At 45.7% G+C, this 18,551-nt stretch overlaps 1 protein-coding gene across 1 annotated transcript in view; it reads right to left on the bottom strand.

Annotated features, from left to right (window-relative positions):
• LOC140346823 (netrin receptor UNC5C-like) overlaps positions 1–8,592 on the bottom strand; it is a 237,606-nt gene extending 229,014 nt beyond the window's left edge. The window contains exon 1 of the mRNA XM_072433028.1: positions 8,319–8,592. Within this exon, the coding sequence (XP_072289129.1) occupies positions 8,319–8,592 (274 nt within the window). The remainder of the gene's footprint in view (positions 1–8,318) is intronic.
• Between the last annotated feature and the right edge of the window lie 9,959 nt (positions 8,593–18,551).

Here is an 18,551-nt window from a genome sequence, read left to right as displayed (position 1 = left end):
ATGTAGCTGAATGTGTTAGCGTTAGCATACGTCATGTAGCTGAAGGTGTTAGCGTTAGCATACGTCATGTAGCTGAAGGTGTTAGCGTTAGCATACGTCATGTAGCTGAAGGTGTTAGCGTTAGCATACGTACACCTATTCACCATGTTCTCTCATCTGTTATTATTTTAAACTGCATTTCAAGATGAAATGTCTGTTCTTGGTCTGGGATTTTAACAAATTAATTTACCCAAAAAATTTACTTATGTTTTTTTCTTTTATGCATTGTAAATATGGTACTCCAAATTGAGGCAAAAAAAAGCTCCACAAAGCGCTAGATTTGATAGATAGTGGATTTCTGCAATTAAACTGGCTCATTTTCTCCTCTTTACATTTACATTTCACATTTCTTCTAATAAGTCAGTGGTATATGAGCATATCTGATGTCGTGATATGTGATAAAAGACGGCACCTCTGACAAAGGCGGATGCCCTGCCACAGAGAGGTAAATGAGCAATTCACTTGTGTCTTATTAGGAGAAAAGTGACATTTAAGGCTAGTAGTGAATCAAGCCTTACATTGATTAGAATATAAATGTATTTTTGGATTGATGTAATTTTTTTTATGTGGAGGCTGATTAAACCATTGTCTCATAACGATCAAGGTTGATTCAATTGGTTTGAAGAGATAACCTCCCAAATGCTTTATGCAAAATAAAATCACAAACATAAAGTAAACGAATGATTTACGGGTGTTTATTACATTAGCTTGATGAAATTAGACATGTTTTTCACTATTTTACCAAGATCATTTTAATTATCTGTACAGGGCTTTTTAATAAAGATGGTTTCTCATTAACACCTCTAGGGATGCGTTTTTAATTAAGTAAGAAGGAGGAATCAGAGCAGATCAGATCATTATCCTGTTTTGCCCTCAGACTCCATCTGCAGCCGCTATCGCCAATGTTAGAACGCTGTTGACCCCGTGTGCGGCCAAAACATGTCAGACAGCGTAGCTCCTCCTACATGCCTGTCGCCCAGGACACTGACTCCAGAACACTGACCCCAGGACACTGACTCCAGGACACTGACTCCAGGACACTGACTCCAGAACACTGACTCCAGAACACTGACTCCAGGACACTGACTCCAGGACACTGACTCCAGAACACTGACTCCAGGACACTGACTCCAGGACACTGACTCCAGGACACTGACTCCAGAACACTGACTCCAGAACACTGACCCCAGGACACTGACTCCAGGACACTGACTCCAGAACACTGACTCCAGAACACTGACCCCAGAACACTGACTCCAGGACACTGACTCCAGGACACTGACTCCAGGACACTGACTCCAGAACACTGACTCCAGAACACTGACCCCAGGACACTGACTCCAGGACACTGACTCCAGAACACTGACTCCAGAACACTGACTCCAGAACACTGACTCCAGGACACTGACTCCAGAACACTGACTCCAGAACACTGACTCCAGGACACTGACTCCAGAACACTGACTCCAGAACACTGACTCCAGGACACTGACTCCAGGACACTGACTCCAGGACACTGACTCCAGGACACTGACTCCAGAACACTGACTCCAGAACACTGACTCCAGAACACTGACTCCAGAACACTGACTCCAGGACACTGACTCCAGGACACTGACCCCAGAACACTGACTCCAGGACACTGACTCCAGAACACTGACTCCAGAACACTGACTCCAGGACACTGACTCCAGGACACTGACTCCAGAACACTGACTCCAGGACACTGACTCCAGGACACTGACTCCAGGACACTGACTCCAGGACACTGACCCCAGAACACTGACACCAGGACACTGACCCCAGGACACTGACCCCAGGACACTGACTCCAGGACACTGACTCCAGGACACTGACTCCAGGACACTGACACCAGGACACTGACTCCAGGACACTGACCCCAGGACACTGACTCCAGAACACTGACTCCAGGACACTGACTCCAGGACACTGACTCCAGGACACTGACTCCAGGACACTGACTCCAGAACACTGACTCCAGAACACTGACTCCAGGACACTGACTCCAGGACACTGACTCCAGAACACTGACTCCAGAACACTGACTCCAGAACACTGACTCCAGGACACTGACTCCAGGACACTGACTCCAGGACACTGACTCCAGAACACTGACTCCAGAACACTGACTCCAGGACACTGACTCCAGAACACTGACTCCAGAACACTGACTCCAGAACACTGACTCCAGAACACTGACTCCAGGACACTGACTCCAGGACACTGACTCCAGGACACTGACTCCAGGACACTGACCCCAGAACACTGACTCCAGGACACTGACACCAGGACACTGACCCCAGGACACTGACTCCAGGACACTGACTCCAGGACACTGACTCCAGGACACTGACTCCAGGACACTGACTCCAGGACACTGACTCCAGGACACTGACCCCAGGACACTGACTCCAGGACACTGACCCCAGGACACTGACTCCAGAACACTGACTCCAGAACACTGACTCCAGAACACTGACTCCAGAACACTGACTCCAGGACACTGACTCCAGGACACTGACTCCAGAACACTGACTCCAGGACACTGACTCCAGGACACTGACTCCAGGACACTGTGGCCCGTTAGGAGGCCGGTCCATGTTTAGTCCTGACTCTGGCACCAGCAGGGTGCCAGGATCTGGGTCTGGTCTGGAGGGTCTGGGTCTGGGTCTGGAAATCCTGGGTCTGCAGGGTCTGGGTCTAGAGAGCCTGGGTCTGGTTCTGGGTCTGGAGGGTCTGGGTCTGGAGGGTCTGGGTCTGGAGGGTCTGGACAGTGGCTCAGACTTTGACACATTTACAGTCTGACCGTGCTGGTCTCCACATGGGGCTGGGAACCAAATCTCAGTTCTTCTTTGGCACTGACTGGAATTACTGGTACAGGAAAATATAACCTTTGTTCAAATGTCCTTGGCTTTAAAAGTCCAACATCAATGAGACAATAAAAACACACTTCAGCCTGAACAAAGACATTTGTACATAGTTCTTAAGTTCTTTGTGCTGTGTAAGATCCGATGAAGAAACAGCAGGTGCAGAGTTCAGGTCCGGTTCAAGCCTCTGATCTGGAGCAGAAGACTAATATCTGGATGTGATGATGTCTTTTGTGTTGTATATTTAGACTTACACCATCAGTTTGGCCACAGTCGTTATGCCGAGACTAAATTAAATCTTAAATTATTAAGTAAATTATAAAGTCATTCATCTGCAGATGTGACAGGCCGTTTCACAGTTAGTGACGGGACGAGAATCATCTGTGTTTTAAAGTAACTGTTTTAAATATAGTCTCAAAGTGAGAGACCTCCTCTCTGCTCTTCACTCTTTGTCAAACCCAGATGTGGATAAGAACTGGGCAATTAATCAAAAGATCGATGGATCCAGATCGAGTCATGTAAAATCGTTAATTTGGAGGAAGACATTTGAATATTATAAGTGTTAAATGTATAGTTTATGTTCATAAACTCATTACTAAAAGACACTGTTACTTTGTTTTTGGAAAGACCAAATACTATCGCAAATTGATCAATATGAGATAAAAATCGTGATGATTATTTGCTGTGGATGAAGAGTTTGGAGGACGAGTGGCAGGTTCCCATGTTTTAAGTCACGGGTCTGGGACGATCTGTCGGATGTGATTTGTTCGGTCCTTTACACCGCTCACAGTCACACGCCTCCCGACACGTCACACCCCCTGATAAGCGCTCATCAATGACTTCTTTATGATTTATAGCCTGGTATTTTAGCTGCTGTTGATGCTCCCACATTCTACAGTCACAGAAGCATGTCACACCATCAGTGTGAGAGTGTTGAAGAGTTATAACAGTTAAATCCAGTGTGTGTTGTGCCGACACTCCTCACCCAGACGCCGATAGACTTGTGTTATGGATCCTGAGCTTCACGGCTCATCGAGTCTGATGCACGTTGTGGTGGGGCAGGTTTTTCATTGGGTGGGCAAGACATTAGTTTGGTTATAAAGTAAAGTAAAGTGCCACTTCAGCACCACAAAGACACCAAGTCTCATATTAGCCAAGTCAGGCTACTAGACAAAATGACTACAAACCAATCAGCCAAACTCCAGCTGCCCACTCCCTGTTTCCCACAGTCCACCATAAGAGACAGGGATTATATCTCAGCTCAAAGCTGCTTTGGGCTAATATCACTGAGCTGACAAACAAGCCTTTTGCTAACCCATGCTAACACATGCTAACACATGCTAACACATGCTAGTATCAGAAAACAACAAAAATATGCCCTTTAAATAAATGACAGAGCTTGTTCACTATCGCCTGCCTGACATCTATAAACTCCACCCCCATCACCTCTGACTCCCATCACCTCTGACTCCCATCACCATCACCTCTGACTCCCATCACCATCACCTCTGACTCCCATCACCTCTGACTCCCATCACCTCTGACTCCCATCACCATCACCTCTGACTCCCATCACCTCTGACTCCCATCACCATCACCTCTGACTCCCATCACCTCTGATTCCCATCACCTCTGACCCCCATCACCATCACCTCTGACTCCCATCACGTCTGACTCCCATCACCTCTGACTCCCATCACCTCTGACTCCCATCACCTCTGACTCCCATCACGTCTGACTCCCATCACGTCTGACTCCCATCACCTCTGACTCCCATCACCATCACCTCTGACTCCCATCAGTTCTGACTCCCATCACGTCTGACTCCCATCACCTCTGACTACCATCACGTCTGACTTCCATCACCTCTGACTCCCATCACCATCAGTTCTGACTCCCATCACGTCTGACTCCCATCACGTCTGACTCCCATCACCCCTGACTCCCATCACCATCACGTCTGACTCCCATCACATCACGTTTGACTCCCACCACGTCTGACTCCCATTTCATCACGTTTGACTCCCATCATGTCTGACTCCCATCACGTCTGACTCCCATCACGTCTGACTCCCATCACCTCTGACTCCCATCACGTTTGACTCCCATCATGTCTGACTCCCATCATGTCTGATTCCCATCACATCACGTTTGACTCCCATCACGTCTGACTCCCATCACGTCTGACTCCCATCACGTCTGACTCACATCACCTCTGACTCCCATCACCTCTGACTCCCATCACCATCACGTCTGACTCCCGTCACCATCACGTCTGACTCCAATCACGTCTGACTCCCATCACCTCTGACTCCCATCACGTCTGACTCACATCACCTCTGACTCCCATCACCTCTGACTCCCATCACGTCTGACTCACATCACCTCTGACTCCCATCACCTCTGACTCCCATCACCATCACCTCTGACTCCCATCACCTCTGACTCCCATCACGTCTGACTCCCATCACCATCACCTCTGACTCCCATCACGTCTGACTCCCATCACGTCTGACTCCCATCACGTTTGACTCCCATCATGTCTGACTCCCATCATGTCTGATTCCCATCACATCACGTTTGACTCCCATCACGTCTGACTCCCATCACGTCTGACTCACATCACCTCTGACTCCCATCACCTCTGACTCCCATCACCATCACGTCTGACTCCCGTCACCATCACGTCTGACTCCAATCACGTCTGACTCCCATCACCTCTGACTCCCATCACGTCTGACTCACATCACCTCTGACTCCCATCACCTCTGACTCCCATCACGTCTGACTCACATCACCTCTGACTCCCATCACCTCTGACTCCCATCACCATCACCTCTGACTCCCATCACCTCTGACTCCCATCACGTCTGACTCCCATCACCATCACCTCTGACTCCCATCACCTCTGACTCCCATCACGTCTGACTCCCATCACCATCACCTCTGACTCCCATCACGTCTGACTCCCATCACGTCTGACTCCCATCACGTCTGACTCCCATCACGTCTGACTCCCATCACCATCACCTCTGACTCCCATCACGTCTGACTCCCATCACCATCACCTCTGACTCCCATCACGTCTGACTCCCATCACCATCACCTCTGACTCCCATCACGTCTGACTCCCATCACCATCACCTCTGACTCCCATCACATCTGACTCCCGTCAAAGCGAGAGGCCAAATCATGATGAATCCACTTATACCTGCACATTTGCTCATGTCTCGTGAAGATGAACCCAAGGCCGTGTGTCAAGTCTGAGCTGAGCTGACCCTCAACACTCGCCTGCTTCTGATTGGTCACTTTTACAGTCAGTCTGATTATTATTTATTTTTTCATTTAGTCCTGACGGCTGCAGAACCAGCAGCAGGGAACGTCTCATACTCTGGACTTTAGGAGCTGATGTGAAAGTCTCAGAACACTTCAAGTTCCACTGCTGACTTCCACAAAACAAATGAAGCAGAGCAACACGGCCGCGCTTAATCCTCACTTCTGCTTCCCCCGTATACAGCACTTTACGGCCAATCGAAACGCAGCGCGGCTCCAGATGTGACAGCTTTTAATAAACATTAACCTGGGCAATGGAGGAGAATTATGGTGGAGATGGAATCACGTTATAGCCTCCGTTTGGCTTCACTTTGAGGTGGGTTTTTATCAAGCACAACAGACTTTAGGCACAAGGAGTTTCTGATACATGTGAGAAACTCTGGACCTCACCACGATACTGACCACAGCACTATACTGACCACACCACTATACTGACCACATCAAAATACTGAGCACAGCACTATACTGACCACACCACTATAGTGACCACATCAGAATACTGACCACACCACTATACTGACCACAGCACTATACTGACCACACCACTATACTGACCACATCACAATACTGACCACAGCACTATACTAACCACAGCACTATACTGACCACACCACTATACTGACCACACCACTATACTGCCCACACCACTATACTGACCACAGCACTATACTGACCACACCACTATACTGACCACAGCACTATACTGACACACCACTATAGTGACCACAGCACTATACTGACCACACCACTATACTGACCACAGCACTATACTGACCACACCACTATACTGACCACAGCACTATACTGACACACCACTATAGTGACCACAGCACTATACTGACCACACCACTATAGTGACCACACCACTATACTGCCCACACCACTATACTGCCCACACCACTATAGTGACCACATCACTATACTGCCCACAGCACTATAGTGACCACACCACTATAGTGACCACATCAGAATACTGACCACACCACTATACTGACACACCACTATAGTGACCACAGCACTATACTGACCACACCACTATAGTGACCACAGCACTATACTGACCACACCACTATAGTGACCACACCACTATACTGACCACATCACAATACTGACCACACCACTATACTGACCAGATCACTATACTGATCACACCACTATAGTGACCACACCACTATAGTGACCACACCACTATAGTGACCACATCAGAATACTGACCACACCACTATACTGACCACACCACTATAGTGACCACACCACTATAGTGACCACACCAGTATAGTAACCACATCACAATACTGACCACATCACAATACTGACCACACCACTATACTGACCACATCACTATACTGACCAGATCACTATAGTGACCACACCACTATACTGACCACATCACAATACTGACCACACCACTATAGTGACCACACCATGACACTGACCACTTTACTCACGGTCAGTATACACCAGGACAGGACAGGGACCCTTTGAACATCATGTCAATCTTAACTAACAAAAGTGTCTAAAGTGAACCATTTTGGCCCGTTCAAAGTGACCGCTGTGAGGCAGAGGCTTCCAAAGGGGGTCAGCTCTATGTTTCCCGGTACCCATGTGTACCCATGTTCTCCGGTACCTGGGTTAGATTTAGAGTTAGGGTTTAATGCCGCTATAGTTTATGTTGTAAAATCATACATTTATGCACAATTTTTGGGGCTGTGGAACCTGAACCAGTCGCCTCTGCTAGCATTAGCGCAGTCCCCCCGTTCATAGAAAAGGGGGAACATAGGTACCGGGTAATATAGGTACCGGGTAATATAGGTACCGGCGAACATAGGTACCGGGTAACATAGGTACCGGGGAACGTAGGTACCGGGGAACATAGGTACCGGGTAATATATGTAACCAGCAAACATAGGTACCAGCAAACATAGGTACCAGCAAACATAGGTACCAGCAAACATAGGTACCGCCGAACATAGGTACCGGGTAATATATGTAACCAGCAAACATAGGTACCGGCGAACATAGGTACAGTCACACAGCTCGGTCGGACCGTGCCCTTACCCGAGTTGTCGTCCACCCGCTCCTCCACCACGTGGTCCTTCTGGTGCACCCACTCGCTGTTGCACTTGAAGTAGATCTGCGTGGCGGGCGTGGCCTTGCAGTACAGGTTCACGGGCTTGGTCTTGACGATGTAGCCGTCCTCGGGCTCGAACAGGAAGTGGGGGAGGGGCTCCGGGGGGTCGGAGGGGAAGGTTTCGGGGAGCTCGCTCAGGCTCAGGAAGTCGTCGTCCTCTCTCACTGTGGAGCAGAAGAAGGGGGCGGGACAAAGTTTCATCGTGAATTCGAGCGAGAAAATTCAGCAGTTCGTCCGCATTCCGACTGCCAATCACGCCCTGCCAATAACGCCCTGCCAATCACGCCCTGCCAATCACGCCCTGCCAATCACGCCCTGCTGCCACCGCCGCCCGAACTAATCTGACTCCCATTCCTTGTCGATGATGTGATACGTATATTTTGTATTTTCACGATATGTACATGGTTTTCTTATACATTCACATCATTCACTACAGAGGGTAACAAAGACGATGGGACGGTAACAGAGACAACGGGACGATAAAAAAGACGACAGGTCGATAAAAAAGCCGACGGGACAGTAACAGAGATGACAGGACGGTAACAAACGACGGGACGATAACAAAGACGACGGGACAGTAACAAAGACGACGGGACGATAACAAAGACGACGGGACGTAACAAAGACGACGGGACGGTAACAAAAACGACGGGACGATAACAAAGACGACGGGACAGTAACAAAGATGACGGGACGATAACAAAGACGACGGGACGTAACAGAGACGACAGGACGGTAACAAAGACGACGGGACGATAACAAAGACGATGGGATTGTAACAAAGACGACGGGACGATAACAAAGACGACGGGACAGTAACAGAGACGACAGGACGGTAACAAAGACAACAGGACGAAAACAAAGACGACGGGACGATAACAAAGACGATGGGATTGTAACAAAGACAACGGGACGATAACAAAGACGACGGGACATAACAGAGACGATAGGACGATTACAAAGACGACGGGACATTAACAGAGACGACGGGACGGTAACAAAGACAACGGGACAAAAACAAAGACGACGGGACGATAACAAAGACGATGGGATTGTAACAAAGACGACGGGACGATAACAAAGACGACGGGACAGTAACAGAGACGACAGGACGGTAACAAAGACAACGGGACGAAAACAAAGACGACGGGACGATAACAAAGACGATGGGATTGTAACAAAGACAACGGGACGATAACAAAGACGACGGGACATAACAGAGACGATAGGACGATAACAAAGACGACGGGACATTAACAGAGACGACGGGACGGTAACAAAGACAACGGGACAAAAACAAAGACGACGGGACGATAACAAAGACGATGGGATTGTAACAAAGACGACGAGACGATAACAAAGACGACGGGACAGTAACAGAGACGACAGGACGGTAACAAAGACAACGGGACGAAAACAAAGACGACGGGACGATAACAAAGACGATGGGATTGTAACAAAGACAACGGGACGATAACAAAGACGACGGGACATAACAGAGACGATAGGACGATAACAAAGACGACGGGACATTAACAGAGACGACGGGACGGTAACAAAGACAACGGGACAAAAACAAAGACGACGGGACGATAACAAAGACGATAGGATTGTAACAAAGACAACGGGACAATAACAAAGACGACGGGACAGTAACAGAGACGACAGGACGGTAACAAAGACGACGGGACAAAAACGAAGACGACGGGATGGTAACAAAGACAATGGGACGCTAACAAAGACGATGGGACGGTAACAAAGACGACGGGACGATAACAAAGACGATGGGACGGTAACAAAGACGATGGTACGCTAACAAAGACGATGGGACAGCAGACAACAATTAAAACATGTCTGAATAGAGATTTAAGATACTTTACTTTACTATTTCTACTACAAACACGTCAATATACAAAATGTCTTCCTCCGTTGACATATTTCGCAGAGATAAAGAGAGAAAAGGGCAATATTTAGGTCGTTTTGAATTGTTTTCAGTAGTTTACACATCATTTGTCTGTTTTGTTTGTTCTAATGTGAAGGATTTTGTGAAATGCTTTTGATTTGCATCGACTATAACGTAATCTTAGTTGTGTTTTGATCACTGTCGACAATTATTACTATAACAACGACAATTACATTATTAAGTCAAAGTGTTGAAAATAAATTAAAACAACTATTTTAGGATTTTGTCAGTGTTATACTTTAATCATAAATATACTCTGTCTAGTTTAATTCATATTTTTCAAAAGTGTACAATACAAATAGTCTTTAGACTCGTAGACAACTAAACCAGGACTAAACCAGGACAAAACCGGGACTAAACCGGGGCTAAACCAGGACTAAACCGGGGCTAAACCGGGACTAAACCAGGACTAAACCAGGACTAAACCGGGACTAAACCAGGACTAAACCGGGACTAAACCGGGGCTAAACCGGGACTAAACCAGGACTAAACCAGGTCTAAACCAGGACTAAACCGGGACTAAACCAGGACTAAACCACAGGATTCTTACAGAAATGTAACGTTCCCATTCTTCATCAGTTATAACATAATTTCCTTCTTTTTCCACATTGATTTTTGACAAATCCATATTTATGTATATTAATTAGATCAGTACTACACTTATATATACTTTAGTGCCCTGACAGTACCAGAACTAACCAGAAGTAATGCCAGGGAAAAAGGAAGCATATGTGGCAGATAAGGAACAATGGGGGAGAGAAGAGGAGAGGCATGTGGACCCCAAAAGGTTATTTCTTGTGTTTTGTGTGTGTTTTTTGTCTTTTGCCTCACTCGTGCCCCGGGTGGTCGTTTTTCTGCCGATCATGTTTCAGGAGGCGATCAATAATTTATGACGGCGGCGCGTGAGAAAAGAGGCCCCTCGCTCTGAATGACAAACGAGAAAACGCCTGTCCAGGAAGAAAGGAGGGAGGAAGGAAGGAAGGAAGGAAGGAGGAGGAGGAGGAGGCTGAAGCTGCAGTGAGAGTACGAGCGGGTCGGTGGTCAAACGTCGGACCTTTAAAAAAGATCGTGCCCAAAACAATTGCAATTAACATGAATATTACGGCGGCCGACGGTGTAAAATGTTACGGAAATAAACCCGGAGGACGATGTGAGTCATGCGCTTGAGTTAAAAATACATTTACAGTTTCTTCTGTTGAATAAGTTCCGTGTTTAATCGCCCGTTATAGAATTGTGCTTTATTTACTCTTCTTTTTATTCGTTTATAATTATGCAAACTAAATATAGAAAAATTAAACAGAAGGAGACATAAACATGGACAAAAAGACCAGTCCGTAAAAGGCCAGTCTGGTCAGTGCCTGTCCCATTTGTCCCATCTGTCCCATTTGTACCTCTCCCATTTGTACCTGTCCCATTTGTACCTGTCCCATTTGTCCCATTTGTCCTATTTGTACCTGTCCCATTTGTCCCATTTGTACCTGTCCCATCCGTCCCATTTGTACCTGTCCCATTTGTCCCATCTGTGCCATTGGTACCTGTCCCATTTGTCCCATCAGTCCCATTTGTCCCATCTGTCACATTTGTCCCATCGGTCTCATTTGTCCCATTTGTACCTGTCCCATTTGTACCTGTCCAATCTGTCCCATTTGTCCCATTTGTACCATCTGTCCCATTTGTCCCATTTGTACCTGTCCCATTTGTCCCATCTGTCCCATTTGTACCCGTCCCATCAGTCCCATTTGTCCCATCAGTCCCATCTGTCCCATTTGTACCATCTGTCCCATTTGTCCCATATGTACCTGTCACATTTGTCCCATCTGTCCCATTGTCCAATTTGTCCCACTTGTCCAAATGCCCGGCAAATTAGTCCATTTTCAGATTGAGTGCTGAATAAATGTTTTCCAGTCGGTTCCGTCGCTGCCTGAAGACAAATCCACAGGTCCATTTATCGATTGTTGGAGTTTTACATCTGGGACAAATTGTGTTGTTGTTGTTGTTGTTGTTGTTGATCGTCATTTACTGTCGTTCTAGGTTTTCAAAGAACAAGAAAGAAAAGAGAAAAAACAAGGAGAAAGAGAGAAAGAGCGATGGAATATCAATATTGAAGCAAGGCCGCAGTTAATCTCAGTTCAGTATTTATGAACAGTAGGCCACGCCCTAAACACACGATTAAGATGAGAAACTTGGTAACTGCCGTTTCTCCGGTCGCTCCTTGTGAACCATGAGCGCTTTAAGGCGGCGTTACAAAATACCGTGATACATTTTACCAAGAGAATTCCCTCCAAACACGAGAATTTGTGGTGAAGTATGAATATGTTCCCATTCTTCGTTCCCATTCTTCCCATTTACGTCATAAGGCGCTGGTACAGCTGGCAGCCCGGTGTAAACGCTCTCTCTTCTTTCTCACACTTATTGTGATTTATCTCCTATATTTTGTAAATATAGTTAGTATATTTTTTCTATTTTACTGTACGATAGGGACACGCGCTGGAATAGTTTTTTAATTCAACTGTTTTTGACTTTTTTCGGCTGGATTTGAGCGTTTTTCGTTGCGTTCGTTGTGTTGTTGTGACGTGAGCTAGCTCCGAGCGAGCCCACCAGCCCCCCCCCGCTGGTGCGACTTATACTCCAGTGCGACTTATATATGTTTTTTTCTTCTCTGTTATGCATTTTTTGGCTGGTGCGACTTATACTCCAGTGCGACTTATATATGTTTTTTTCTTCTCTGTTATGCATTTTTTGGCTGGTGCGACTTATACTCCAGTGCGACTTATAGAGAATCCGGTAAGAGAAGGGCAGATATTGTACATATGAGATTGAGTACCTTTTAATAAAATGTCTCAACTGGTCATAGACAGTATTTCCATTGACTTAAGCTCGTCCATTATCTCCACATATCAATACAACACAAACATGGACATCCCTGATCACAGTCACGTCCGTTTGCAGAAGAAACTACACCCAACGTAAACATCTGCCACATCACGGCAGAATTCTAGCCCGTCGCTTTGAAGAAATGGTTGTTTGCGTCTTAATTCTAAGTAATAATTGCATTTTGCGCGGTGCACCTTCCTCGAGCGCCTGTCAGCGCGCAGAGGTGGGCGGAGGACACCAGCCCGATAAATAACCAGCACTGCCAGAACATTTCCACAGATAATGAAATTATGCGGCACATTTTCATCTTCGCCGAGAACTAATTACACAAGTGAGCGGGAGAAATGTCATCGTCGTGACTTCAAAGGGGTTCGTGCGGTTAGCTTAAGCTGCCGTTAGCGCATGGTCCCTGGCTCCACGCTGCCAGATAAGCATGAAGGCAGCCGGCGATCCACGTGTGTGTTTATAGTGTGTTTAAAGGGACGCACGTGTGTCGCTGACGTTAGTGTGCAGTCGTGGTGATGTACGGTGGGGCTGACACTTGTTTGTTGCAAAGGGATTGCAGGAAAATAGCATAAATACAAGCTCATTTGAATGTTTTTAAATAAATAATAATTAATTTATAAATACATTTTATTCATTGTATTCATTTTATTTTATGTATTGTATTTATTGTATGTAATTGCATGTAATTGCATGTAATTGCATGTAATTTTATTAATTTTATTTTATTTATTTATTTATTTATTTAATTTATTTAATTTATTTAATTTATTTAATTTATTTAATTTATTTAATTTATTTAATTTATTTAATGTATTTTATTTATTTTATTTATTTTATTTATTTTATTTATTTTATTTATTTTATTTATTTATTTTCAGGGATGCAGTGTGAGTTGTGGCTTTACAAGTCGAGTCAGACTTGAGTCATTAGGACGACTCAACTCGACAAGTATATTTTACAATGATCATTTATATTTTTATTTGTTTGTGTGATTTTAATGCATCTTTTCCTGTTCTGAAAAACATAAATAATTAATTTGTGCATAAACCGTGCTCTACAAATAAACTTGAGATGACTTGACGCTTCTCAATGATTTTTTGGCACCATTTTCTGTGCAGTTAATTTACTTTTACTGCCTATTTTTACAGCAACAATCTGAAACGCATCCCTCTTATCTTCTCTCGTGAGACTCCCACCGTTGGTTGAGTGTACGCCCTCTCACTGAAAGGTGGCCAGTTCAAACCTTATGCAAGTGTAGCTACTGAAATATTTGACAGTGGAACTAATACATGTAAACACGCAAATATACTTCTAAACTTCCGCTGTGAAAGAAGCACTCAATTTATGTACGTAAGTAAAAGTACAGATACAGGAAAAATTTACTGTATGTATTTTTTGATTACAAATATTTGGTGCTGATTTTTCATAACTATTAAGGAGTGAATTGTAGTGATCTTGATATAAACATTTTTTTTTTTAAATTTCCTAATAAGTTTGGTCCATCAATTCCTTAATGGTGCTAGATTTATGTATTTGTATATTTCTGTTCACTCAAAACTTAAACTCAGAATGTAACCATGACAAATAGTAACTCCTCAAATAATGGGAAGTACTTTTTACTTTTCGGATATGTATTGCGGTAGAAAGTACAGATACCTGCTGAAAAAAGTCAAAAGTATCCACGGTAAAATGTACTTAACGACTGAATTAAGTACTTTCCCTTGTACTTTGTTACTTCCGACCCCAGTACTTTGGATCCTTGCATTGTGTGTACCGTAAACTGTAAATGAATTAAATGTTAAGTGCTTGTTTGTTTTAGTATGCTCTTTATTCACTCTGTTGACTCTATAAACATCCTTTTAGGACCTTTGCATCGTCTGGGGACCTTCCAACAGATCAAGAGCCACACTTTTGCTCAGGACCTGGCTGGATTCTGCATTTTTATGGCCGGGCGCAAACAGAGCACTCAGAAGACTCGACCGGAGTGTTAAACCTAATGGTGGTAATTAGTAGAGATACAAAAAAAAAAATGCTAAAAAAGCTTAAACACAAAATAAAGTGCGGTATTTACATGTTCACAAGCTGGAGGACGGGCCTATTTGTCGACCTGGTTCATGGTTCAGATCGCGGTGATTATTGGGCCGATCCAACAATGAGTTCAATGTCTTCTGTCAGTTTAAATACACAAAAGGTCAATTATTTGTTTCCCCTGTAGCGTGAAATTATTCAACTCCAAATGTGTGACAGTTTGGCAGTTGAAGTGATTTTAAGTCGTGAGTTTGACACGACAGGTTTGTGGAGCATCATACATTTGGATCTTTCGGTTCTAAAGGTTCCTGTCCTCCATTTGAAATCATGACAATCTCATTCTACATCATGACAAAGGCTCCAGATACAAGTCACTCAAAGACGTTCTTCGAAGGGTTCAGGATAAATAGACTAAATTGTATAGTATTGTATATTTAGCAAATACTAGTGTAGTAGTTAAGACGACACTAATCAAGATAAAGACCGAGACCTCAGGGTCCCGAGACCGAGACGAGACGAGACCAAGACCTTTGAGGGTTGAGACCGAGACAAGGCCGAGAGAAGGCTGAGACAAGACGGAGACAAGACCGAGACAAGACCAAGACTTTTGAGGGTCGGGACGAATACAAGTCCGAGACTTTTGAGAGTCGAGACCAAGACAAGACCGAGACTTTTGAGGGTTGAGACTGAGACAAGACCGAGACAAGGCCGAGACTTTTGAGCGTCGGGACCGAGACAAGGCCGAGACCTTTGAGGGTCGGGACCGAGACAAGACGGAGACCTTTGCGGGTCGTGACTGAGACAAGACCGAGACAAGACCGGGACTTTTGAGTGTTGAGACCGAGACAAGATTGATCGAGACCAAGTCGAGGCCAATTTTAAAAACAGGCCAAACCAAGACTGCGCCCAGGCCTAGACATTTCCCGATACAACATTCTTATAATATGACAAGAGCATGAGAATCTTGACTGTCATTCTAAACTAGGCTTACGGTTAAATGAGCTTGGTAATTTCCTCCAATCACAGAGGCGTTCTATAAAATGACGTTCCCTTGTGGTCTACAAATGGTCCAATGTTAATGCTCTACACAGAGCCGAGACATTTAAGACGAGTATCTGACAAAACCGAGTCCAAGAGTACTACAACACCAGCAATTACATCATATTTGGTTTATTTCTTGGACTATTGATTATGTTTATATAGTATAGAGCATCCAATCCCCGCTGCAATGTTTATTTCTCAGTTTCCCATGAGTCACCGGCAGAAATGATGGCAGTCATTATGAGATACACGCGGCCAATTTCAGTCTTAATCAAAGCGGGTGATGCAGTGCAGGGAAATGTAGAGCGTAAAGAGATACGCGTTTGAGGTCTGTGCGTTTGAAATGTCACTGCTGAAGAGGCTGTGAGAAACAAGCACCATATCTCCAAAGAACACTCAACGTTATACACACTCTATGGTCATACCTTTGACATTTTAAATGTATTCAGCCCAGCAGAGGATGCACTGTCCAGCAGAGGATGCACTGTCCAGCAGAGGATGCACTGTCCAGCAGAGGATGCGCTGTCCAGCAAAGGATGCGCTGTCCAGCAAAGGATGCGCTGTCCAGCAGAGGATGCACTGTCCAGCAGAGGATGCGCTGTCCATCATTGAGTCCATCCTCACCTCCTCCATCACCTCCTCCATCACCGTGTGGTACGCTGGAGCCACAGCCAGGGACAAACAGAGACTACAGCGCCCTCTGCTGAGAAGGTGATCAGCTGCAGACTTCCATCTCTGCAGGACCTGTACGTCTCCAGGGCTCTGGGACGAGCAGGTCGGATCACAGCCGACCCTTCTCACCCTGGACATGGACTATTTGAGCAACTCTCCTCAGGCAGGAGGCCACTCCCCTCAGGCAGGAGGCCACTCCCCTCAGGCAGGAGGCCACTCCCCTCAGGCAGTGTGCCGGGAACACTTGCTTACCTTGTGGTATTGCCATGTGTGCCTGTGAAGTAATTCACACTTAATTGAACAATTAACTATTTTCTTGCGAAACTTCTGAACCAGTCATCTAGTCAAACCAAAAGAACAAGAGACACATGCAAACTCCATAGAAAGGCTGAGTCGGCCCGGGAGTCAAACCTGCGACCATCTTGCTGTGAGGCGAGAGTGCTAGCCACTCTGCCACGCTAAGTTTGCAAAATTCTAACATGTGTCATTTCTTTTAGAGGGAGGTGTGCCTCAGAAGCATTATAACAACAAAAAAAGAGTGTGCACTGTTGGATCGGCATCATCGTGAAGGAGACAAGCAGGTGACAGCTCAGATCTGTGGAGAGGCGAGCCTCTTATTTAAATCAAAGCAAGCTCGATAAGACATATGTCACTGTGAAGCACTCAAGGTGAAGCAATACCATCCCCATAATGACAAGCAGTTCAACTTGTGATCTCCTCTGGCTCCATTCTCTGTCCACGGATGAACCGGCCCCATGTGAGTTCAGGCTTCGTACTCCTGCTCCGGAGGGTCTCGGGGGGGCATCTGTCCTCCCGGGGCCGGGGTTGAGCCTTCAATCAGCCCAGGGTGAACGAGTCGCGGCGATGCACTCGTGTTTCCCCGTTCTTATCAGCTCGTTAGAACTGTGCAAACAACACGGGACCTTAAATAGACTGCACAGGCTCACACTGCCGCGCCCGGTTTGAGGATCGCTCTCACTGACCACCGCGGGCACCACAGGGATTTACGATGTTTAAACAGTTAAATATATTTGGTAAGTGCTGAAGAGAACACAACATTTCTCAACTCTGTAGCCGCACAAATGTCACAATGCTCGAGGGCAGTTTGCCTATGACTTTGTGGGACGTCAGGTTTGGACACACAAATGTAATAAGACGACATTTCTAACCATTTAAGAAGGGTCTACCAAAAGATCGTTTTAGCCTACGACTTTCCCGTTGCGTCGTGTTCTTCATGCTGAGGCTGAGACCACCGTATAATCACGCCCTGATCGCATCTCGACTCGTTACGCAGTGAAACGACACATTTTCGTCCGTTTTCAGCCGCTGTGCGATACATTGAAGATTGTTCTTGAGGGCTTTACTTATAAATGAACCTCAAATTCAGACATTACTTTCCCAGACCGTGAGCTCCATAAATAAAGCAGCTGCCTTCCCCCCGAACAACAACAACAACGAGCAGCAGAGATCTGTATCTGTCTGACACAGTGTCTGCCAAATTACTCTGCGTCGCACACACACACACACACAGACACACACACACGCGCGCGCGCACACACACACACACACACACACA

Source organism: Eucyclogobius newberryi, unplaced genomic scaffold, assembly GCF_026437365.1.
Source record: "Eucyclogobius newberryi isolate DKJ021-1_F unplaced genomic scaffold, fEucNew1.0.hap1 SCAF_6, whole genome shotgun sequence".
Lineage (NCBI taxonomy): Eukaryota > Metazoa > Chordata > Actinopteri > Gobiiformes > Gobiidae > Eucyclogobius > Eucyclogobius newberryi.
This window is presented reverse-complemented; position numbering and strand designations above follow the sequence as displayed.